Source organism: Eptatretus burgeri, chromosome 7 (assembly GCF_056783735.1).
Source record: "Eptatretus burgeri isolate ZD-2024b chromosome 7, Ebu_testis_v1, whole genome shotgun sequence".
Classification (NCBI taxonomy): domain Eukaryota; kingdom Metazoa; phylum Chordata; class Myxini; order Myxiniformes; family Myxinidae; genus Eptatretus; species Eptatretus burgeri.
Window position 1 is genome coordinate 99,875,571 of NC_140967.1, and position 24,395 is coordinate 99,899,965.

The 24,395-nt window shown below is 43.0% G+C and overlaps 1 protein-coding gene across 6 annotated transcripts in view; it reads right to left on the reverse strand.

The window, feature by feature from the left end:
- DEF8 (differentially expressed in FDCP 8 homolog) overlaps positions 1 to 24,259 on the reverse strand; it is a 49,941-nt gene extending 25,682 nt beyond the window's left edge. For 3 of the 6 annotated variants that reach the window (XM_085889869.1, XM_085889865.1, XM_085889870.1), the window contains exons 1-3: positions 23,884 to 24,254; positions 14,878 to 14,984; positions 9,591 to 9,740 (exon numbers count right to left, since the gene is read on the reverse strand). In XM_085889869.1, the coding sequence (XP_085745995.1) occupies positions 9,591 to 9,740; positions 14,878 to 14,984; positions 23,884 to 24,121 (495 nt within the window). In that variant the 5' untranslated portion in view covers positions 24,122 to 24,254. Of the gene's footprint in view, positions 1 to 9,590; positions 9,741 to 14,877; positions 14,985 to 23,883 lie in introns of all 6 variants that reach the window. The other 3 variants (XM_085889867.1, XM_085889868.1, XM_085889866.1) reach the window with 3 other exon arrangements.
- Positions 24,260 to 24,395: the final 136 nt, after the last annotated feature.

Sequence of the window (24,395 nt, forward strand, 5' to 3'; positions counted from 1 at the left end):
GACACCTTCAATCACGCAAACACAAGAAGAATGAAGAAAGGGAAGGTGCCACTAAGTTCACCATTCAAAACACTGATGGAGCATTTAAAGGACATATAAAATAAACCAATGTCACCCCCATGGTGATCCTATCTTGCCAAAAGGTGACCACGTATGACTTCTTTAAGGTCACACTGAGGTGAACAGAGCTGCTATCCTCCACGAGCGACTCCTTGAGGAATATCTGCCTACGAGAGATTCCGATGAGAATAGTTCTACAGAGTAACCATGAAAAATATGCGTTTGCCTCATAATGTCACCAAATGACGTCATAATATCTCAAGCTTGACATATCTAGAAAGCACTCATCGAGGTGTTCAATTTGAGGTACTACGCGATATGGTTCCTAAAACTTGAAAATTTGACCTTGGGGTCAAATATGTTTGACCTCAGGCGCTAACCATGAAGGTCAATGCCAATCGCCACCAAAAATTAATCAGCTGAGCGCCAGTCCATGAACTATATTCCCATGAAGTTTGAAGATGATCCGATCAAAATTACTCAAAAAATAAGGGTTTCGTCGACTCCCCTGATTTGCGACAAAGTGACCTTGACCGTTGACCTTGACTTTCAAAATTTTACACTCAGAAAGGGACCTCTATAGGCCTCTGATATGCGAAGTTACAAAAATTTCCAATGATAACTGTGCTCTGCAGAATTTTTTATACGTGATTACAGACAAACAAAAAAAACATACAAGCTGACTAATGTATCTTGCAAAAACTTCGTTTTGGCAAGATAATAAGATTGTTTCGCTTTCAAGACCCTGGACCATCTTCAATCATTGAAGCTGTTGATATGGTTAAACAAAGTATTGAAACTATAATTAAAAACACATTAAGTGAAATGAAAACTTTTAAGTTTTATATGGGAGTAAAATTGAATATGGAAAGAGAAGGTGATGAAACTACTCCCTATATGAGGACAAACCCTCACTTTTTTTTTCAAGATTTTGATTCAAGATTCAAGATTTTTTTCAAGATTTTCATTTCAAGATTTTGTAAGATGTGATGTTTACGATGAACTCCAGAGACAACAAGAAGATGTTGATAACACTGTAGTAGGTAGTCGATTTTCTATAACAAAAATTATCTTTTTAGATATACACATCTTAAAATCAGATCCTCTTAAAGCTTCTCCTTATATTGATTGAGCAAAAGAGATAAAACTTAAGAAAGCAGTTGTTAATATTCAAAACAAGCCAGTAGGCAGACATGGGTAGTCGATCAAGTCAAATTCAGTCGTTTTTCAGCCGTTACTAGCCAACAAAAGCGTCCATAGCAACGGTTCTTTCTCACACATAACTAGGACATACCATGAAATTACCATGCCAGTTTCATTTATATATCTCAGAGACTCATAGTCTCTGAGATATCACGAACTTCGTTTTTTTATTGTTTTCGACCAGGATTCATTCAAAGTCTATCTTCTCAGACAGTTTTCATAGGATCCGGCTGGAAATTTTTGACAATATAGCTGAATGTTCTACCCACAGTCGCTCGTGGCCCAATTTTGATTTTCAAAAAAAATTTTTTTTGAGATATTTTTTGAAAATTTCAAAGGTCCGTTGCTGGGCAACGGATGGGTCCATAGCAACGGTTCTCATTTGCACACAACTAGGTCATGGTATGAACCTACTAACCAAGTTTCATCGAAATCGCCATTGTATTTACGGAACACTGGACCGAACAGACACACAGACAGACAGACAGACAGACAAATATATTGTTGTGGATTTCCGCCCGCCGGCGTGCGCACAGCCGCTTTTAGCCAATGGCGGCCGCTTCGCCCACCGAATGGACAATCCAGTCGCGGCTTTCCGGATCAACGCCGAAAACCAGCCACTGGTGTGTTTTAAGCACACCACAGCCTAGTCAACACTCCACCCGCGCTTCAGGGTCAATCGCCGAATTGTCGATATACCTAATTAATCGCGCAGGCAGACTACCGAGAGACTGTACCTCAACGGGGCTGCTTGGAAACGATCCGCTTAAGCAGCTCGCTTCGTTTTGGGATAACCGAGCGGGGTATTATCGTGCAGCCCCGTTGGACCCGATCACTTTATCGGCTATTTAAAAAGCAACTATATTCCGAACGCAGAACAGCAGTTCAGTTAAGGGAAGAGGACGCAACGAACGGGTTAACATTTGAACAATTATACAACCAACAAAAGCAATGCAAAAGAGCTACTACCGTCTATATATTACGTACAGACTTGTACAGTTCTACTTACGGACATGGTGCCACAAAGTTTATTCAAAAGAAACAAAGAAAAACCCCAGGAAAGACGAGGGGTAGACTGGACCTCTTGGGGTCTTTATAGGCACGTAGCCGTGTAGACCGTGAAGGGCTGGCTCCCTTCACCCTCGTGGTGACTTGCTAGGGCGACCCTCGACGTCCCTTCTCCAACGACCCACGGTAAGGCACGGTATGGCAGGCCGCACACCTTGGCTCAGCTGCGCTCTCCAGTCCCCTACCGCGGCTCCACACACTGCCCACAACTCCGACATGACACTTTTCTCTCCTCCACACACCTCACAACTTCCAGTGCCACACAGAGCGAGACCTTGCATTCAGCACACCCTTTTATCTCCACGGCGCCTCGCCCCTCTCCAACGACCCCCTCTTCCAACACGCGCAGGAAGCTTCCAGAAGCAGGGCGTTTTCCTCGCGGAATCGGGGCCTTTCTTATTCTTCTTTTTTTTATAGTTAGTGTCGCTTTATAATCGTTGGTGTTGGGTTATTCTCCTGCTGCGTTGGCCGGCGCAGATGTTATTCGTTGCGGGGGGGGGGTTGGGGGGGCCGTCGTCTGCTTTCCCCCGATGAATGCCAGGCTTCTCGCAACCGTGTGCTGAGGTGGCGATGCGGTGGTGGTTACGGTTGTTGTTGTAATGGTGGCGTGGCTGGCGTTTTGTGGTGGTCGTGAGGATGGTGTGGTTGGGCAGTTGTGGTTAAGGTGGTTGTTGCAATGGTGGAGTGGCTGGCGTTTTGTGGTGGTCATGAGGGTGGCGTGGTTGGGCGGTTGTGGTTAAGGTGTTTGTTCTAGAGCAGTTGATGAGAGCGATGTTGGCGGTGGAGGTGGTTGTTGCGAAGGTTGGTCCAAAATAACGATAGCAAAAGAAAAACGGCTAACTCAAAGATCACAGCCCTGCACACGAATAATTTCCCGTTAAACAGCGGTGGGGAAATCTATCTGAACACAGACTTATTGACATAACTGATCTAAGGACCTATATGGTGCTCTGCGAATTTCCACAGCCGTAACAATAGATGGAAATACTGATAATAAGGGTAGACTACATTGACTACCCAACAAAGATAATAAATGTTTTCTATGGTCTGTTCTTGCTCACTTACATCCTCCACAATGGAAACCTGAAAGAGTTGAACATTATAAGAAATACGAGAGTACATTAAATGTTAAAGATTTAAAGTTTCCGATGTCATCGAGAGATATTCCTAAATTTGATAAAATGAATAATCTATCTGTTCATGTATATGGATTAACAGATACAAAGTTCAGATATTAAAAATTTCAAACAACTATGAAAATGATGAAACACACATTGACCTTCTCTACTTTACTTCAAAGGAAAAAAAAAATCACATTATGCTTTCATCAAAAATTTATCAAGATTAATCAAATCACAACAATACAAGAGAGAATGTAAAACGTATCCTTGAAAGAGATTGTCAACTCCTTTCATGCAAAAGAACGGTTAAATCAACATTCAAAATATTGTAGTAATCATAAATCAACCGTAATCAATTTACCAAAAGCAGGTTCAAACATATCATTCAAAGATTTCAACAAATCTATAAAACATCCGTTTGTGATATAGGCCGATGCTGATTTTGAAAGTATCCTTGAAAAAAGATAGATACTGTTTCTCCAAATCCAAATAAATCATACACAAATAAATATCAAAAACATACTCCTTGTGGTTTCTGTTATTATATCAAATCATCTGTTGGTGATGAATACAAGTTAGAACTTTATTGAGGAGAAGATTCCTCAGAGGAGTTTGTAAGACGATTGGAAAAAGACCGTTTTAGACTAAGATAAATAATGGTTAAAACCTATAAACCAATGTCATTAACAAAGGGAGAGAAAAAGGACTTTAGAAAGAACAGTATCTGTCATATTTGTGAGGAGAAAATTGAGGGAGAAGTCAAAGTTCGGGATCATTGTCATCTTACTGGAAAATATAGGAGGTCCAGCTCATTCCCGTTGTAATCTTAATTCCAAGCCCCCAAACATTATTCCTGTCTTTCTTCACAAAAACGCTCACTATGACACACATCTATATATCAATGAACTTTCAAAGACATCTGGAGATATTTCTGCCATTCCTAACACAGATCAAAAATACATCTCATTCACAAAAAACAATTCATACATCCCCCATAACCCATATCAGATTTCTTGACACATTCAAGTTTATGGCATGTCCATTATCTAACTTGGTATCAAATATTAAAAACTTTCCAAATCTCAAATCACATTTCTCAAATCAAGATGAGATTGATCTCTTATCACAAAAGGGAATATATCAGTATGACTATGTGGATTCACTTGAGAGGTTCAAAGAAATACAACTTCCTTCAAGGGAAAGTTTCTATAGCAAGTTGAATAAAACTCATATTTCCAATAGAGATGATACACAAGCTAAAAATGTTTGGGAGAAGTTCAATATAAAGAATCTTGGAGAATATCATGATTTGTATCTTAAAACTGATGTATTGTTATTGACTAATGTGTTTGAAACTTTTAGAACAGTTTGTCATGATAAAAATTCTTATGGATAAGACCCCTCTCACTATTACACAGCCCCGGGTTTGGCTTGGAGTGCTATGTTAAAAATGACAAAACAGAATTTGGAATTAATCAGTGATATAGATATGCTTTTAATGATAGAGAAGACCAAACGAGGAGGAATATCTCAAGTATGTTCCAAGAGATATGCTAAAGAAAATAACAAATATCTTTCTGATTATAATAAGAATGAGGACAACTCTTACCTGATGCATTATGATGCGAACAATTTGTATGGATGGGCTATGTCTCAATCTTTACCTTATGGAAAACTTAAATGGGTTAAAGAAAAACATTATGAAAAAGTTTTACAAGACATTGTTGTGTTGTTCGTCTTTCAGCTGCTCCCGTTAGGGGTCGCCACAGCGGATCATCCGTTATGATCCGCATACTGATTTGGCATAGGTTTTACGCTGGTTGCCCTTCCTGACGCAACCCTGGTCGCCTCTTACGACAAAGGGATAAGGATTGGGTTTCGCCATGATTCCGGGCTGTCCTACACCCTCTCATAGCATGGCCCAGTGCAGATCTCCCGTCCTCAAGCGATCCTCCAACCCAAGCCTCCGAGTAGCCGGATTACAGGCGCATGCCACTACGCCCGGTTTTTACAAGACATTGTTGTCTCCTCTCAAAAAGAATTGGATGAAGCTGAAGTTGGATATTATTTTGAGGTTGATTTAAAATATCCAGAAGACCTTCATAACAAATATAAAGACCTACCTTATGCCCCTGATAAAGAAGTCCAAGAAAGAATGGTTAAGAGATTACCAACAGTCATTTAATATAAAAGGGAAATCTCCAGAAAAACTACTTGCAACATTAAATGATAGAGAAATTTATGTTTTGCATCAAAGGAACTTGAGACAATATTTATCTGCTTGGTTGAGAGTGAGGAAAATTCATCGGATTTTGAAATTTAAACAAAGTCATTGGTTAAGGAAGTATATTGATTTTAATACAAAAAGGAGAACAGAAGCAAAAACAGATTTTGAGAAGGACTTTTATAAATTAATGAATAATGCTGTATTTGGAAAGACTATGGAAAATGTTAGGAATCAACAAAACATAAGATTTCCTACATCTTGGAAACAGGCTTCAAAGTTAATTCATAGACCAAGTTTTGAGCGAGCGGAGGTGTTTTCAGAGAACTTTTGTGCTATTCATTTGAAAAAAGAGAGTATTGAAATGGATAAACCTATTGAAATATGAACATCAATTCTTGACTTGTCAAAGCCGTTAATGTATGACTATTACTATAATAATTTAAAATCAAAGTATAAGGATAATGTGTCATTTTTTATATATGGATACAGATAGTTTTATATAAGAAAATAAGACAAGGGATGTATATGAGGATACGATTCATAATAAATATATATATATATAAAAAAAAAAAAAAAAAAAAAAAAAATATATATATATATATATATATATATATATATATATATATATATATATATATATATATATGATCCAAGTAATTATAAGTCAGGTGATGTGTTGTTTTCATAAAAGAATAAAAAAGTTATTGGCAAGTTTAAAGATGAATTCGGTGGGAAGGTCTTGAGTGAATTTATAGGATTGAGATCAAAGTCGTATGCTTTTACGTATATTGATAATAATAGCATTGAAAAGGTGCGATAAGAAGCTCAAGGGAATAAAGTAAAATATAATCAAGGAAACAATAAACTTTAAACATTATTACAACTGTTTAACCTTAAAGAAGGAAGAGCACAGAAAAATGAATACAATAAGAAGTTATAAACATCAATTATATACAGAAGAGATAAATAAGAAAGCATTCAGAGCTTTTGATGATAAAATATATATTTTTGAGAATGGAATCAATAATCTCCCTTATGGTTTTAAGTGTTAAGATCTTGGGTTGGGAATTTTAACAGGCTACCACCATCTTTTTACTGATATATAAATGATAGAACCAAGCAATACCCAAACCAAAGAGTGGAGATGTAATCAGCCTTGGTATTTAAATGGGAAACATAAAGAATGTGAGAAATATCAAATAAGTCTTATTGAAGAAATAACCGGGGTAAAAGTAGATAAAACAAATAAGTGGATAAATTTAATTACAAATAAGTTGGAGGATATAAAGAAAAAAATATCCTTGAATGGACTGAAAACTTTGATGGTTATGAATTGAACAATGGAAAAACAATTTACTGCAATCTCAAAATGATATGTGGCTCAAGAGGTGGTCAAATAAGAGAATTAAGAGAAATTTATCATTTCATTTCTGCTCAACAAAGACACTTAAACCAAGAACCAAATTCCAAGTTATTCTTTGTGAATATACTCAATGGAAATGAATGTTAAAAGAAAATTAAGTTATTCCCTAAAGTAGAACATGGACAAATATTTGTTGGTTCACTTTATGAGTACAATGAAAATATGAAACGTAAGAAGTGCTTTAATCAGAAAGTCTCAATCTTTCAGTCTCAATTTTACATTTGCTTGTATGGGAGGGGGAGGAAATGAGTCTCCCATTTTGAGCTTTTGGGGCTTGGGTCAGAAAGTTTTCTCTTTTTCCCCATTCATTTGAATGAGCGTCCCAGAAACCCAATTTATCATCAACTCCCATTATTAGGATGTATTATGTGGCTCGACAGGTCATCATTCGGTCTCGAAGATCGTCTGGCATCCTGGGGAAGCGAGGTCTCAAACCTCTGCATGGCTTGTGAGTCGGGCATACAACCAAGTACGAGTGTGGAAAGCCATCGGCCAAATCTTACACCAATCACTTTTAATGCTCGTGTCAGTCTCTATCGGAGGGCAAGATACACAAGAGATTCATAAAAGTTGACAAAGTACATTTCCCACCGTAGGAAATAAAAGACTAGTGAGTGATGCTTCGAGCATGAGCCCTTCATTATGGAAAGACCTTCTTTGTTTTATTTTATTTGAGGGAGGGGGAGCTTGTCAAAGAAGAAACGGCATTCCAGGTGAATAGGAAAAGTTGGACAGCTCACAACTTGCAACAAGGTTCAATGGTGGTCGTATTTCGCTGACATTTAATTGGGGGGAAAAACTGTTCTTGCCTCGTTGGTGAAACAAGTTTTTTGTTGTTGTTGTTGTTGTTGTTGTTGTTGTTGGTCGTGTAGGCAGGCATTCCACACGGTCAAAACACAAACTGGGCTCAGTACAGAGAGAGACAGAGACAGAGACAGTCGAATGGCACCACTCGATCAAAAGCCACCGCTAAGTATCAAATAATTCCATGCTCCCAATTCTCCAGAATTTGAAGCAGGGCTAAATGAATCAAATTAACCATAGTGGTTTTAACCACATCCCAATACCACCATGGTGCATTTGCAATTCCGAATTATCCCAAAACGGCCAGATTTTTCACCTGGAAGAAAGCCTGCACAAATGATCTTCTGTTAGTGCTCGAAGAGGAAGCACTTGTGATTAAGCAAAGCACCACAAGCAAGATACATTGAAAGCTAGTTTTTTTTTTAACAGGATCCAAGGCTCGAAGATGAACTGCCGTCACTTCCTGGGGCACTTCAAGTACCAGCGAGGCTACAACAAGGGCGTAGCCTTTCTCACCGCACTAATTGGGAAATTTTCCTGAGAAAGAATTTCCTCCTCCCCATTGATGCTAACCTATGGGGAATGCCCGTGCTCCTGTATACAATAAAAAGTCTTTGGTATGACTTGGCCTGGGTTTGAATTGCAGACCTCATAGACTTGGAGCGGACGCTCCAACGACGACACCGAGTCCGTTTACCTTTATTTCCCTTCTCTTCCCAATCCTGCTAAAATTACTGACCTTCTCAATTCAGCTACCCACACCTCCCCAAACCTAATCGATACGTAAAATTGATCAATATAATAAAGCAGGACTGTGTTTCCGTCTGTCTGTCTGTCTCCGAAATGCTCCTTCAGTTTTGGAGCAAGCCCTGCCAAACCTTCTGTGGAACATTTTGGGGTCTCAGCAGATGTCCTATGTTGGGTGGGAGGTTTCATCAATACCTCAATACAATGATGTTTTGACTTTCGATCCGTACGAAACTGCTCCCGATCAGGAAGTTAACACAATCACAGGTTTGGCAGAAACATTAGCTGGTTTCATCATATCTCAATACAATCGTGATTTTGACTTTCCACCCGAACGACCCCGCTTTTATCCATTCTAAAGTGGGTGGGAGGTTTCATCAATGTCTCAATTCAATTATGATTTTAATTTTAGATCCGTAGGAAGTGTTTTGTATCTGCCCTTTCTCACTGGCAGATTCGTCTGTATTGGGTGTCACGTGAGAACTGAGTCTATATCCGTTTACCTCACAAGTGTTTGTGCTTTGATAAATTAATGGTAAAATATCAATTTGTGATTGCAATGATGTTGTTTGGAATGAAAATAGAGAGACTGAGTTTAAAGTATAATGAGGAAATTGTGTGAGGGTTTCTATCCATGACATTCGCAGATTTGGCATTGCTTATTCGCCGTTTCCGCATTTTCTGTGATTTTGAAAGCTCGAAGGTGCAACACATACAAGTGTAATTTTTATGCTTATGTTTGTTTACTTTCTCACTCACTACACTGTGGCCCTCCTCCAATGCATAGCACAGATACTTGTTGGTACATAATAAGTAGATAATCTCTTTCAGTACCTAATTTGGCATGTACCCCTACCGCATCCTCAAAGAAATTATAACAAACATTTGCCCAACCCCAATGAAAAAACAACCATTCTTACTCCAGAATCAACTTTACCTTCAACTGCTGTAGTTTCATGCGTAAGCGGATGAGCTGAGCTGTAGCTTGTTCTCTCTTTGAGGACAATTCAGGAGACTCGAGCACCGTCACCTTACACATCTCTATGGCATGTTCCAGCTCCTCTATGTGGGACAGCTCGTCACAACCCTGGATAAAGCACAAGGTGAAAGTGAGAGGAAACATTAACTTTTAATCGTAAAGCAGTGAGCAATTGTATTTTTAGAAGTTGCCCGTGAGTTATTGTGGATCACAATGCTTTCAAAACAAGAAATGCTGCATATTGTTATTCGGGGAAAATAAAGGTGAAACATTTGTGATTATGTTGCTTAGAACATGGGCGATTTTTCCTCACCTGTGCAAGTTATGCAACATCAAAGAGTTGCATTCGGTTGTACCACGATGCAAAGGTGAGCAGTAGAGGCAGACAAGAATGGGTTAATCAAAGTTCTGATCAAATACAGATTATTTCACCAAACAGACTGTAAAATAAAAGAGCAGCAACAAACGTTCTAACTACTGATGTTTTGATTTCATTCAAAATGATAAATCAGTTAAAGGGGCTGACAAGATGGCCTCGACTCGTCGAGGTCTGCACATGTGCCTCAAAGCTTTCTAGCCTGGGTTTGAATCCCGACCCAGCTATAAACTGTCATCAGTATTTCACAGGCAGGGTGATTCATCAATGTGTATGATGTCCTTTGAATGGACCTTAAACTGCGCATCCTGCCTGCCGGCATTAGTTGGTGGACGTTAAGTGCCCCGTGGTGTCCTTCGTGGAAGAGTAGACGAGCTATTGCCGGCACCCAAATCAAATTACAAATTCCTACCCGAACTACTGTTGGGACACGGGGATGGCAAATTGCCCAGCATGACTTTGGTCAAGAAACAGCTTCAGCAGCACTGACGCTCTGTATCACAGAGTATGGAACAGGATATGGTACACCGTATTGGAATGGGATAAAAAGACCAAAAGGTTAAATGGTCCTGAACTCGTGTTTTCATAAGACTTGTGTTGCTATCTGAAAGCCAGATTTGTGGCTAGTTTTCTCTCATCTCTCTTCTGGTTCCATTCCCTCTGTGCTTTCAGTCGTCCATTCCCTCTGTGCTTTCAGCCCCCTCCCAACCCCCCCCCCGTCTGTAATCACGTATAAAAAAAATTCTGCAGAGCACAGTTATCATTGGAAATTTTTGTAACTTCGCATATCAGAGGCCTATAGAGGTCCCTTTCAGCGCATAAAATTTTGAAGGTCAAGGTCAAAGGTCAAGGTCACTTTGTCGCAAATCAGGGGAGTCGACGAAACCCTTATTTTTTGAGTAATTTTGATGGGATAGTCTTCAAACTTCATGGGAATATAGGTCATGGTCTGGCGCTCAGCTGATTAATTTTTGGTGGCGATTGGCCTTGACCTTCATGGTTAGCGCCTCAGGTCAAACATATTTGACCCCAAGGTCAAATTTTCAAGTTTTAGGAACCATATCGTGTAGTACCTCAAATTGAACACCTCGATGAGTGCTTTCTTGATATGTCAAGCTTGAGACATTATGATGTCATTTGGTGATGTTATGAGGCAAACGCATATTTTTCATGGTTACTCTGTAGAACGATTCTCATCGGAATCTCTCGTAGGCAGATATTCCTCAAGGAGTCGCTCCTGGTGGATAGCAGCTCTGTTCACCTCAGTGTGACCTTAAAGAAGTCACACGTGGTCACCTTTTGGTAAGATATGGGTCACCCTGCAGTTGACATTGTTTTTTTTTTTAACTTTCAAAAAACTTCTTCTCTGGCTGAACTGAAAAGAACAGTGGCTGAACAGATTGAGGCGAAACTTCACACGTATGACCGCCTATCCATGAGGAACAAAAGGTTCACACACATGACGTCAAAGGCCACATGGTTTGACAGATATATTGGATTTACCTGAAAACGTATAAAAATCTTCTTCTGAACGGCGAGAAAAAAAATGGGGAAACTTCACACAAATGTTCCCCAAGGCACGGGTGTACAGGTTTAAGGAATAGTTGATAGGTCACATGGTTTGGCAGCCATATTGTATTGAAGAAAAACATTAAATAATGTTTTCCATGGAACCGCTTTATCAATCATCATGAAACTTCACAATTATGATCTAGTGCTGATGGGGAATCCATGTTTTAAATTTCAAGTTGATCAGACGCATGGTCTGGCAGCCAGAATTATTTAATTTTTTTATCTGGGTTCTCTTTTATTGAATCAGGCTCACTGGGCTGTGCCTGGATGGGTTTGAGGGAAGAGGAGTAGCAGTTTAAATGTGAATCCTATTCAGGTTCCTCCTGATGACTTCATCTTTGCTTTTTGCTTGTTTGGGTTCTTTCTGATTAATCCAATGCAGGACTGTACCTATGTCTTCAATTTGATTTGAATTTAATTTATTTCAATCCCATTCTAAATTCAATTGAATAATAATAAAAACAAACCAATGTCACCCGCAGGGTGACCCGTATCTTGCCAAAAGGTGACCACGTGTGATTTCTTTAAGGTCACACTGAGGTGAACAGAGCTGCTATCCACCAGGAGCGACTCCTTGAGGAATATCTGCCTACGAGAGATTCCGATGAGAATCGTTCTACAGAGTAACAATGAAAAATATGCGTTTGCCTCATAACGTCACCAAATGACATCATAATGTCTCAAGCTTGACAGATCGAGAAAGCACTCATCGAGGTGTTCAATTTGAAGTACTACACGATATGGTTCCAAAAACTTGAAAATTTGACCTTGAGGTCAAATATGTTTGACCTCAGGCGCTACCCATGAAGGTCAAGGCCAATCGCCACCAAAAATTAACTCAGCTGAGCGCCAGTCCATGAACTATATTCCCATGAAGTTTGAAGACGATCCGATCAAAATTACTCAAAAATAAGGGTTTCGTCGACTCCCCTGATTTGCGACAAAGTGACCTTGACCTTCAAAATTTTATGCGCTGAAAGGGACCTCTATAGGCCTCTGATATACGAAATTACAAAAATTTCCAATGATAACTGTGCTCTGCAGAGTGATTTATACGTGATTACAGACAAAAAAAATAAAACAAATGAAGGTCAAGGCCAATCGCCACCGAAAATTCATCAGCTGAGCGCCAGACCATGAACTATATTCCCATGAAGTTTGAAGACGATCCAATCAAAATTACTCAAAAAATAAGGGTTTCGTCGACTCCCCTGATTTGCGACAAGTGACCTTGACCTTTGACCTTCAAAATTTTATGTGCTGAAAGGGACCTCTATAGGCCTCTGATATGCGAAGTTACAAAAATTTCCAATGATAACTGTGCTCTGCAGAATTTTTTATACGTGATTACAGACAAAAAAGTAAATAAATAAATAAATAAATTATTTTAAAAAAAAACATACAAGCTGACTAACATATCTTGCAAAAACTTCGTTTTGGCAAGATAAAAAAGGTCATCGGTCAGGGTCAAGTGTTCAATCAAAGTGGGGTTACATCAAAGTGGGACATCTTGATACCAGGTCATCACTGCCAGCAATTAAAGTGTCTGTTTTAATCATGTCTTTTATTAATGACGGAACACAACAGTGCACAATCACCACACAAAACAAATCCTGGCGAGGGTCTGCAAGCTCTGGTTGCTTTTTACAGCACATGCGCTGTATACAATTGCACCGAGTTTGAAATGTCCCCGGTGTCCCCCCCCCCCCGCCTCAAATGAGCCAATGACGGCCGTCTGGTAAATGGCAGTGCGTAACCTAGACGGAAATGGCGACAATTGACGGAAATACCCGAGTATTTCAATGGAAATTTGTTAAACTAATGTGTTATAAATGTGAAAACCATTGAATTTATTGCTTGACGGAAAAAAACCAAGAAACGCTACCCTCTCATGTACGAACGAACGAAAGACGTCATTTCCGCCCACCATGGCATTTCGCGTCGAACGCTAAAAGCTAAGTTCTTCCTATGCCATCATTCTCTTTAATATCAGCCATAAACAAGTGTTTCATCATGCATTAGTAGTTTAAATTTACTTACAATTATGGCAGATATTGGTGGCAAAGTGATAAGTGGTTCTTTCAATGACATTAGTGTACTCATTTGCTTCACCACACAATGCTGTATTGAAGGATTTCACTTGTTAACCTCCGCCATCGAAGATGGATGGAGGTTACCGTTTTCACCCCTTTCTGTTTGTTTGTTTGTTTGTTTGTGAACAGTATGACGGAAAAAAACTCCTCGACGGATTTCGACGAAACTTGGTGGGGGGTTAGGTCTGGTCCAAGGATCATGCCATTATATTTTGGACTTGGTCCAAAATCCAATATGGCCGCTATGGCGGCCAATTTGAAAAAAAAAAATAGAATTTTTTTTTTTTGCATTTCTACACGTTTTAAGTGATTTCCAACCCCCCCCCCAAAAAAAATTGTTTGAGAAAAAAAAAAAAATTTTCAACAAAATTTCGATTTTTTTTTTGCATTTCTACATGTTATAAGTGATTTCCAACAAAAAAAGAACATGCCAAAATTATAATTGCGGCTGATTTTGGAACTTCAGGTGGATATACCCACGTAAAATCAATTTCGTCTCAAGAAATCAATTATGACGAATGAATTGAGTATGTAAAAGTTAAAAGTAAAAGGGAAAGTTGCAAACTATAACTCTGTGAGCACTGTTGACGTCAAATTGAATGAATAGGATATCAGGTTCACTTGAGTGACCCAGCAGTATTGGCGGCGGAGGTTTTTCACTCTCCCGAGTGCTCCCCCTTTAGTTTTTCTTGTTTTGTCTTTTCTCCCCATTATGAAATCGCCTTGCCAAGTCAGTTTAATTCCACCCTTTCCTCCAGGGCTTCAAACGTTGACAGCACAGAGGAATGTCATTTCACCGTCCCAATCTACTCATAATTGCTTCTACCTCCATTAATGTGTCAAGCTGAGTAGGAGGCAACACAAAGGCTTCCACCAGTTGAGTAGGAGGGTGCACCACTGCTGTCTCCCCAGATCAACTATTGTTGATCTCTACTCCCCAGCAAACTGGTACTCATTTTGCCAATCTCGAAAGCACGACAGGCTGTCGACCCGTCAGGTATTCCCTTAGCACATCGGCGGTTTGAATTCACGACCCCTGAGATCCTTAGCCAACCACTTTAACCAGGGAAACCACCAAGCATACCCATCCTCCTTGCAGGTTACTAAGCTTCTTTCACTCAATATGTATACAGTATGCTACTTGGAGTCTTGGAACCACAGAAACATTACCTCTGTCAGCTTTTACAGTTTGCATACTATTCACCTGAGGTTGTGCAAAGTAGTCCTCAGCGAGTCCCAAGCCAGAACTGCATCTGCTGTCCAGCTCTGGCTCTGTATTGCAAGATTCTGAATCGCTGTTGGAATAAGCTCCTGAAGATGACACACAATGCATTTGATTCACTTGACAGTACAAGACTCATCTGCATTTATTTATATTGTTACATTTGAGAGGGGGGTATGCATTCAAAGGGAAATTAGGATGTTTAATTAGGTATGCCATGCTGTTCGAGTTTACCAGGATCTCGATGTAATAAGTAGCAATTCAGTGGTGATAAGTTGTCTAGTAAATGTTCATTTCTTCAAGGGGGAAATGATAATTGTCACGTAATTAGATAGGGACACGGGATAGGGTAAGTGTGTCTGCGTAAACCCCTTTTGGTATTCTCTGAAGACTGGCCGTGACGTCACAGGACAGTGCAGCGGATGGCTCCGCCCCGTGATCACGATTGGCGGAAGGCGATGGCGGTGGGCCAATAAACGGCTCGATTGGGAGTGACGAGGACGAAGGATAAAAAGGTTCTGTTCGGGGTCGAAAAAAAAGAAGAAGAAGATGACAACCAAAAGATCGTGGTTTTTTTGGTGTGGAAGCTGTGGCGGCAGAGAGCGTCCTGGTTGTTGTGTTGAGTCGATCGTGTTCTTGATCGTGCCTGGGAGCCTTGCCGAGCCTCGTCCCTCGCTTTGGTTGGCTCTGCTGACTCGGAGTACGGGGTCGGGCGGCGGGCGGACCTGCCTACCTCTCCTGCTCGCGGCTTGGCGCGGGAGCTGGTTCTCTGGCGGCTGTGGGCGGACTTGGGCCAGGACCAGGAGGTCGAGAGCACCGCGGTTTCTCCTGCCCCCCCCTGGCGAGAGCAAGGCCAGCTCGTCCGGCGCCGATCCAGGGACAGTTGCGTCCACACCACGGTCCAGCCTGACCACCAGAGATAGCTACGTTTTGTGTGTGTGTGTGTGTGTGTTTGGCGCCTTAGAAGGATCGAGAACTGTATATTCATTGGAATTGTCTGTGTTTTTCCCCACGCCCGATCCCACACCATCCCGTCGAATCGCCCCGGATCCCTCTTCTTGCCGAGTCTTGTTATTTCTGGTAATTATAAAAAACAAATAAACATCATCAACTCAGTGAAAAGTGACTCGTGCCACCTTCCTCGTCCCGTTTGCGGTAGAGCGATTAGAACCGCCATGTTTGGGTTATAAACAAATAAATCGCCTCCATCGTTTCGGCTCATTCTACGTTGGCGGGACTGTTCAAGTCCCGTGGACGTCACGATATTATAATAAAAACACACAGAAGCTCGCCTGGTACTTGACTCAGCAACCGATTAGAAGTGAAGTGATGGAGCTGCATGAAACTAATCACAAGTTATCATCCAGCATTTCACAAATAGCTCATATAAAAGTGCAGGATATATTTAACAGCACAGGTGAGATCAGCCACAATGTTCCACAATTGGTAGAGTGGCATCGCCATATGCTTGAAAATACAATAGACTACACCCCCAAAAATTTCAGAATCCTGGAACTTTGTTTTCGTTTGAAATCTTCAAACATGGCTTCTTATCGACAAGCTCGTTATTATATATTACTAGACGACCTGTGAACCCGTTGGGTTCCTTTTGTGACAGCGGTTGATGAAAAAAAAAAAGACACAAAACTTTAACATTATTTAGTGGTCAAACTTTAACTTGAAGAAAATTTGAGCATTTACCTCAGGAGTCACCGTTCAACGAAGCACACGTCTAAACACAATTTTATTTATTAACGAACACGGAAGTATTAGATCAAAATGGCGATGCTTATTTTATGCTGAAAAATAAATTTGTTCTTTGTCTATACTAAATGTTTGAGATTTTAAAATACATCATTTCAAGAAGAAAAAAAAGGTAGCACCAGCAAACTATACCACTGAGGTTGTTTGCATTGAACAAATTCTCCCGAAGAGTACTTGACTGAATCAGGAATTGATTTTTTAATCATTTTTTTTGTTGCCCGATTTTAACGAAACTTGATACTGCATATCGCAGGCGAATGATGAGTAAGGTGGCCCTAATATTTTTGCGCTATCGTGTACCGTTTTGGCTGTATTTCGGGAACATACAAGAAGAGAGAGAGAAGAGAGAGATAAGGAGTTTTACATTTTTGATGATGAAAATAAATGGATCACGAATATCAATGAGCCCACCGATCGAGTTCGATGTTTTTTTTTAAAAAAAAATCTTGGCAAATGTGCGTCTTTGAAGTCGGTACCGTAAGGATTTCACTCAAACATTTGGGCCTCACGATCAGCCATGATCTTTCTTGGGCAAACCACATCTCAAAGTTGGCTTTCAAGGTCAGCCGCCGACTGGGCATCCTCCGTCATACAAAGTCCTTACTTGGCACACCTGAACTCCCATCACCTACAAGGCTTTCATCCACAGCTCGATAGAGTACTGCTCTCCCCTCTGGGCTGGCTCCCCAGCCTCATGTGTTACTCAGCACGCCACATTGGAAACCACGGCCTTCAACATAATTGGAATCTCCCGAGATTAATCTGGGTCTGTGCGTCTATCACTTTGCCATCGCAGACAGGACAGTGGTCTCTGTCTTCTACCGCCTTCTTTCTGGTCTTTCACCCTCTTTCCTTTCCAGGTTCTGTCACCATGTGGGTTTTCCCTTATTAGCCCATATCCTGTTCACCTTCTAACTATTAATATTGTTGCGAATTCGCGCCCGCCGGCGTGCGATCGGCCGCTCGACTCGAATGGCGGCACGTCGCCCACCGGACGGACAATTCAGTCGTGACCCTCCGGGAACTATCGCCCGGAGCCAGTCATGGGTGGGCCTTTCAACCTCACCACAATCGTGCCAATCGGCCACCCGTGTAGGATAGGGTTGATCGCCAAACTCGACCTACCTAAGTACCCACGCAGATGGTAAACCGGGCGATCGTACCTCGCCGCAGGTTTACTCCGGACACGAGCCGCTTGGGCGGCCCGTTCCGTACTATCGGGATAACCGAGCGGTGTTATCGTCGGCCTCGACAGTTCCGATTAATTACCGGGCCTATTAAGCCCACTACGAACCCTTTACGTGGAGCAAGATGGAGATTCAAACGAAGGAAAGGACGCAGCGAAACGGGGAACAATTCAACATAATGCACATTTATTACCCAGCCCACGAAAAGCACACATATACAGTCAAACAGTCAGAATGCACATATATCAATTTTAAAGCAATAACAACAATGCAGAGCTACGACCGAATACGCGAACACACGGCAACACTTATACAGTTTTACTTCACAGACGGCGCCGACACACTTTTACTCAAAAGCAAAGGAAAGAAGCCACCCTCATAGGCAAGGGGGCAGACTAGCCCGTAGGCCAACGTGTGCGCGGGACCTGAAGGAGCGGTCAGGTCCGAGAGACCGGGTGGGTCCTTCCCGCGTCCTCGTGACGAGCCACAAATGTGGCTGCCCGGCGGTGCCCCGACTTCGTGCTCCTTCGCGAGTTTGGTTGGCACCGCTTGGAGTGGGGTGGGAACGGGGCCCCCTTTTTACACTATCTCAGCACGGGGGAAAGGGGGAAATTGTTGATGCCCTGGGGGAGGAGAATGGCTGGCTGGCTTGGGTCCCGCGACAAGCGATCCCACCGCGAACTCGTCGCTGACCGCCGTCTTCCCTGCCTTGGACCCGAGCTCCTTGGCTTCCTCCCACAATTCTCCTCAGCCGACTGCAGAAACCACCTTGACGCCTTCGCCTCCCGACTCCACTCTGCTCCGCTCTCCAACCCGACTTGACTGCCAAAACTCTCTGCCACACTCCGCCGCTCTTCCAAACTGACTCTCTCTTTCTTCTCTTTGCGCTCGGCACTTTATAGGCCGGCAGGATAACCCATATGCAAATTTCCGGATCAGGATGAGCTCAGGGGCGGAGCCACGCTCGCAGATTGGACGGAGGAAAAGGGGCGTGTAGCATTCTTGATCCGAATTTTCCCTCGGAAAGGCCGCAATTTGCACTCGCGACTCGGTGCGTTTCGCTGAACAAGCCCAGGACAGCCCGACGCTCAGTGTTCACAGGTGATGCGGGAATGGCCGTAGAAGGAGAGAGGTGAGGGTGGTGGAGGGTTTTTGGTGGTGGTTTGATGGTTATGGCGGTTGATTCAAAATAAAGATAGAACAGAAAAATGCCTAACTCAAAGCGTCGCAGCCCGAATGAATCACATAAATTCCCTCTAAACAACGGGTTTGGGGCTAATTACACATGTACTTAAGAGATATCTCACATACGGGACCTGAATGGTGGTTTGCGAATTTCCACAGCTGTAACAATATGATGATCTGTTGGACACATTTCTCACTTCAGTGTTTTAGTTTGTTCCATTAGGATAACTTGTCATTGATGGGTAAACTGACCTTTCTGCCATTCCACTGGCACAACCCCATCCCCCCTCCACCACCGTTCTTAATGATCAAACCAATCCGATTCCAGTATTTTAACTAGAGGGGGAGCACTCGGGAGAGTGCAAAACCTCCGCCGCCAATACTGCTGGGTCACTCAAGTGAACCTTATATCTTATTCATTAAATATGATGTCAACAGTGCTGACAGTTATAGTTCTTTTCTCCAACATTTTTTTCGGGGGGGGGGTAGGGGGGGGGTTGGAAATCACTTAAAACATGTAGAAATGCAAAAAAAAAGAAATCAAAATTTTGTTGAAAAAAAAGTTGGAAAATTTTTTTTTTCTTGAACAATTTTTTTTTGGGGGGGGAGGTTGGAAATCACTTAAAACATGTAGAAATGCAAAAAATATATATTTCTCTATTTTGGGGGGGGTAACAATTTTTTTTGGGGGGGGGGGGGTTGGAAATCACTTAAAACATGTAGAAATGCAAAAAAAAAAAAATTCTCCAACAATTTTTTTTTTGGGGGGGGGGGGGGGACCAAGTCCAAAATTAATGGCATGATCCTTGGACCATACCTAACTCCCCCACCAAGTTTCGTCGAAATCCGTCGAGTTTTTCCGTAATACTGTAAACAAACAAACAAATAAAATAAAACAATGTCACCTGCAGGGTGACCCGTATCTTGCCAAAAGGTGACCACGTGTGACTTCTTTAAGGTCACACTGAGGTGAACAGAGCTGCTATCCACCAGGAGCGACTCCTTGAGGAATATCTGCCTACGAGAGATTCCGATGAGAATCGTTCTACAGAGTAACCATGAAAAATATGCGTTTGCCTCATAACGTCACCAAATGACGTCATAATGTCTCAAGCTTGACATATCTAGAAAGCACTCATCGAGGTGTTCAATTTGAGGTACTACAAGATATGGTTCCTAAAACTTGAAAATTTGACCTTGGGGTCAAATATGTTTGACCTCAGGTGCTAACCATGAAGGTCAAGGCCAATCGCCACCAAAAACTAATCAGCTGAGCGCCAGACCATATGCTACATTCCCATAAAGTTTGGAGACGATCCGATTAAAATTACTCAAAAAAATAAGGGTTTCGTCGACTCCCCTGATTTGCGACAAAGTGACCTTGACCTTTGACCTTGACCTTCAAAATTTTATGCGCTGAAAGGGACCTCTATAGGCCTCTGATATGCGAAGTTACAAAAATTTCCAATGATAACTGTGCTCTGCAGAGTTATTTATACGTGATTACAGACAAAAAAAAAGAAAAAAAAAAAAGATGAAGTTCAAGGCCAATCGCCACCAAACATTAATCAGCTGAGCGCCAGACCATGAAGTTTGAAGACGATCCAATCAAAATTACTCAAAAAATAAGGGTTTCGTCGACTCCCCTGATTTGTGACAAAGTGACCTTGACCTTTGACCTTGACCTTCAAAATTTTATGCGCTGAAAGGGACCTCTATAGGCCTCTGATATGCGAAGTTACAAAAATTTCCAATGATAACTGTGCTCTGCAGAATTTTTTATACGTGATTGCAGACAAACAAAAAAAAAGATACAAGCTGACTAGCATATCTTGCAAAAACTTCGTTTTGGCAAGATAACAAAGAAACAAACAGAAAGGGGTGAAAACAGTAACCTGCAATCTTCGATGGCGGAGGTTAACAATCACCGTAAAACACGTCGGCGAATGTACAGTAACTTGTCCATCCACCCATTGGGACCACACTCTGTGCAGAGCGTTTGTGCTGCCAAAGCAGTCTCCTTGGCTATCGGGCACAATCTTGGACGGGTCGCCACTCCGACACAGGATACCAGCAAGCTGGCATTCATTTTGCCGACCTCAGAAGGATGACAGAGTCAACCCCACCTGGTATTAATGAAACAGCCAAGTGCGATTTGAACTCAGGAACCTCAGATCCCAAGCTCACCACCTTATCCATTAAGCCAACACCAGGCATGTAACGTATCGTCGGCTGAACAACTCGGGATATCGAGTCATAGCTTCAACCTTCATCTCTGGGTACATAGTTGCAAATTTAGTACGACAGGATGGTTTACAGGTTATACAATGATCTTGGAGCCATGTCGTCTGGGTTCAAATCTCGACCAAGCAACAAACTGCCACCCTGGTGTTTCACGTCCAGGAAGAGGCATAAACGTGCGCAACCATCCATCGGAAGCACATATAAACCAAGGACTCGTCTGTTAGTACTGTTTCTTGATGGTCAACCCCTCACCACTACCCCCCCTCCCCACCCATTTTCAGGCAACCCGGATTGAAGAGGTAGTGGTAGTGCTGCCAACGCAGATCGCTAGTTTTGTTATGGAAAGAGCAAATGCATGACGGTAACTAACAAGAAGCGAATACTGTACTTCGATATCGCACGGCCGGGGGCAGTAAAAGTCGAGGTTAAGAATGATTAAACAATTTTGCAGTTATAAAATATAAATGTCGACACGGTGAATGAGCATGCATGATGGGAAGAGTTGTGACGTTGGACAAATTTCTATTTATCGCCCTCAGATCAAAGGGACATATGCGGCCATTAGTGTGACAGAAGACACAGGACAGAATAGCCAATTATATAGCAGCGCGATGTCGCCGCGCTGTAATAATATTGTTACGAATTTCGGCCCGTCCGGCGTGCGATCGGCCACGTAACTCGAATCGCGACAAGTCGCCCACGGGAACGGACAATTCAGTCGTGACCCTCCGGGAACTACCGCCAGGAGCCAGTCACGGGTGGGGGTTTAACCTCACCACGATCGTGCCAATTTCCCACCCGCGCAGGATAGGGTTGCTCGCCAAATTCGACCTACCTAAGTACCTACGCGAGTGGTCGACCGGGCTATCGTACCTCACCGCAGGTCGACTTCGGACACGAACCGCTTAAGCGGCTCGTTCTGTGCTGCAGGGATAACCGAGCGGAGTTATCGTCGACCTCGACGGTTTAGATTACTTATTGGGTGTTTCAACCCACTATCAATCCCTTTCGTGATGCAAGATGGAACTTTCAAACAGAGGAAAGGACGCAGAGAAACGGGAAACAGTTTGACAAGCAAGCACTTTATTTTCACACACAGACAAGCACATAAGGCAGCAATGCAATGTGCAGCAAAAAAGGAAAATGCAACCAAAGCAAAAGCACTACTACCGATTATAATTATTTACAACACTTAAACAATTATACTTGTCGGGACTCGGCGCCACATCATACATTGAAAATAAACAGGAAAGACCTCCCCATAGGCAGGGAGGTAGACGGGGTCCGTGGACCAAATGTGCGCGGAACCTGGAGGAGCGGCCAGGTCCACGAGACCGAAGGGTCCTACTCGCGCCCTCGTGGCGCGATGGCGGGCAAGCCGCAATGTCCACGCAGCTGCGCCCCGACTCCGTGTCCTTGGCGTGGTCGATGAGCCCGCTCCGGCGTGCTCCGCGCTAGCATGGTTGGGTCGGCACCACGGTTAGGTGGGGAATGAAAGGGGCCACCGGCACTATCTTAGCGCAGATGGGGGGGGGGGAATTGTTGATGCTCAGGGTCGAGCAAGGGGAATGGCTGGCTGGCTTGGTCGCTTGTGGAAGCGAAGGTGGATCGATTTCAACGACGAGACGAGTCCAGCGACGAGACAAGTGACCCCCACACTACAACTCTCAGTTTCACACAGATTAGCGTCTTTTATAGATGGGGGAGGAGCCTGTATTCAGATTTTAGGATCAAAATGCGATTGGAGGCGGGGCCACACCACCCTCTGTTCAGCCATTGGTGCGGCAAAAAGGGGCGTGAGCCTCTTTTGATCTGAATTCCTTCCTGAGAGGAATTCGCATTCATCGCGCTTGGAGGCGGGGCCACACCGCCCGACGCTCGCCCATTGGACGGAAGAAAAGGGGCGTGAAGCCTTCCTGATCCGAATTTCTCTCCCGTAAGGAATCCACATTCATCGCGCTTGGAGGCGGGGCCACACCGCCCGACACTCGCCCATTGGACGGAGGAAAAGGGGCGTGAAGCCTTCCTGATCCGAATTTCCCTCCCGTAAAGCCATCCATTGCACTCACGGCTTGCTGCGTTCGGCAGCAATGACCGAACGGCTTCGGACAGTACGACGTTCAGTGTTGACTGGTGGTGGGGTCGATGGTTGTGGAAGGAGAAAGGCGAAGGTGGTGGGGGGTTTGCTGTGGTGGTTTGGTGGTTGGCGGGCGTCGTTTGGGAATGGCGGTGAAGCGATGTTTGCGGGATGGAGTTGTGGAGGTAAAGAGGCAAAGGTGGTGGTGTTTGAGTTGTTGGCGGCTTAATGGTCCAAAATAACGACAGAGAAAGAAAAAAAATGGCTAACTCAAAGCGTCGCAGCCTGGATGAATCACACATATTCCCTCTAAACAACAGGTGTGGGCTAACTACACATGAACTTATCGATATATCTCACCTGAGGACCCTTTATGATGTATTGCGAATTTCCACAGCCGTAACACTATTAACCGAACAGCCTCCTTGGTAAGGTTGATCGGACTCACCAAACACTCAGCAATGAACACTCATGCCAACTCCCATCAGGCACTTTAAAAGGGAGGGTAAAAACACAGCACACGACACTCACCCTGAAAGACTCCAACCTCCTCACTGAGATCCCCAACATCTTCAGTCTCCTCACCGACGTCTCCAGCATCATCGCACTCATGCAAGAAGCCACCCTCACCGCCACAGTTGAAAGGATTGGTGTGCTTTCGGCGAAATTGCTCCAACTTCTTCCTGTAGTTTCCCTCCATGACGAGCTGCAAGGCTGGAGGCGGAAGCGAGACAAGGAGCGGGACAGCGACCGGCAACGAACTGAGCATCGCAGCGAAACGAAACGAAGGGCGCGCGAGGAAACTCGGCGCTCGCGCTCTGCGCTGAGGTGACTCGGCGCTCGCGCTCTGCGCTGAGGTGACGTAACGTGACGTGAGGTAAGGGAAGAACGATGAGTATTCGCTTGCACGGACGTCGAAATGAAAACCCGTGACGTTTTTACAAATCGCTTCCCATTTCGAAAGAACAGAGTAGCGCAAGGCGCTAACACAAAGTATCAATTGTTTTACTTCAACTTATGATTTGAATCCAAGTGCGAGACAC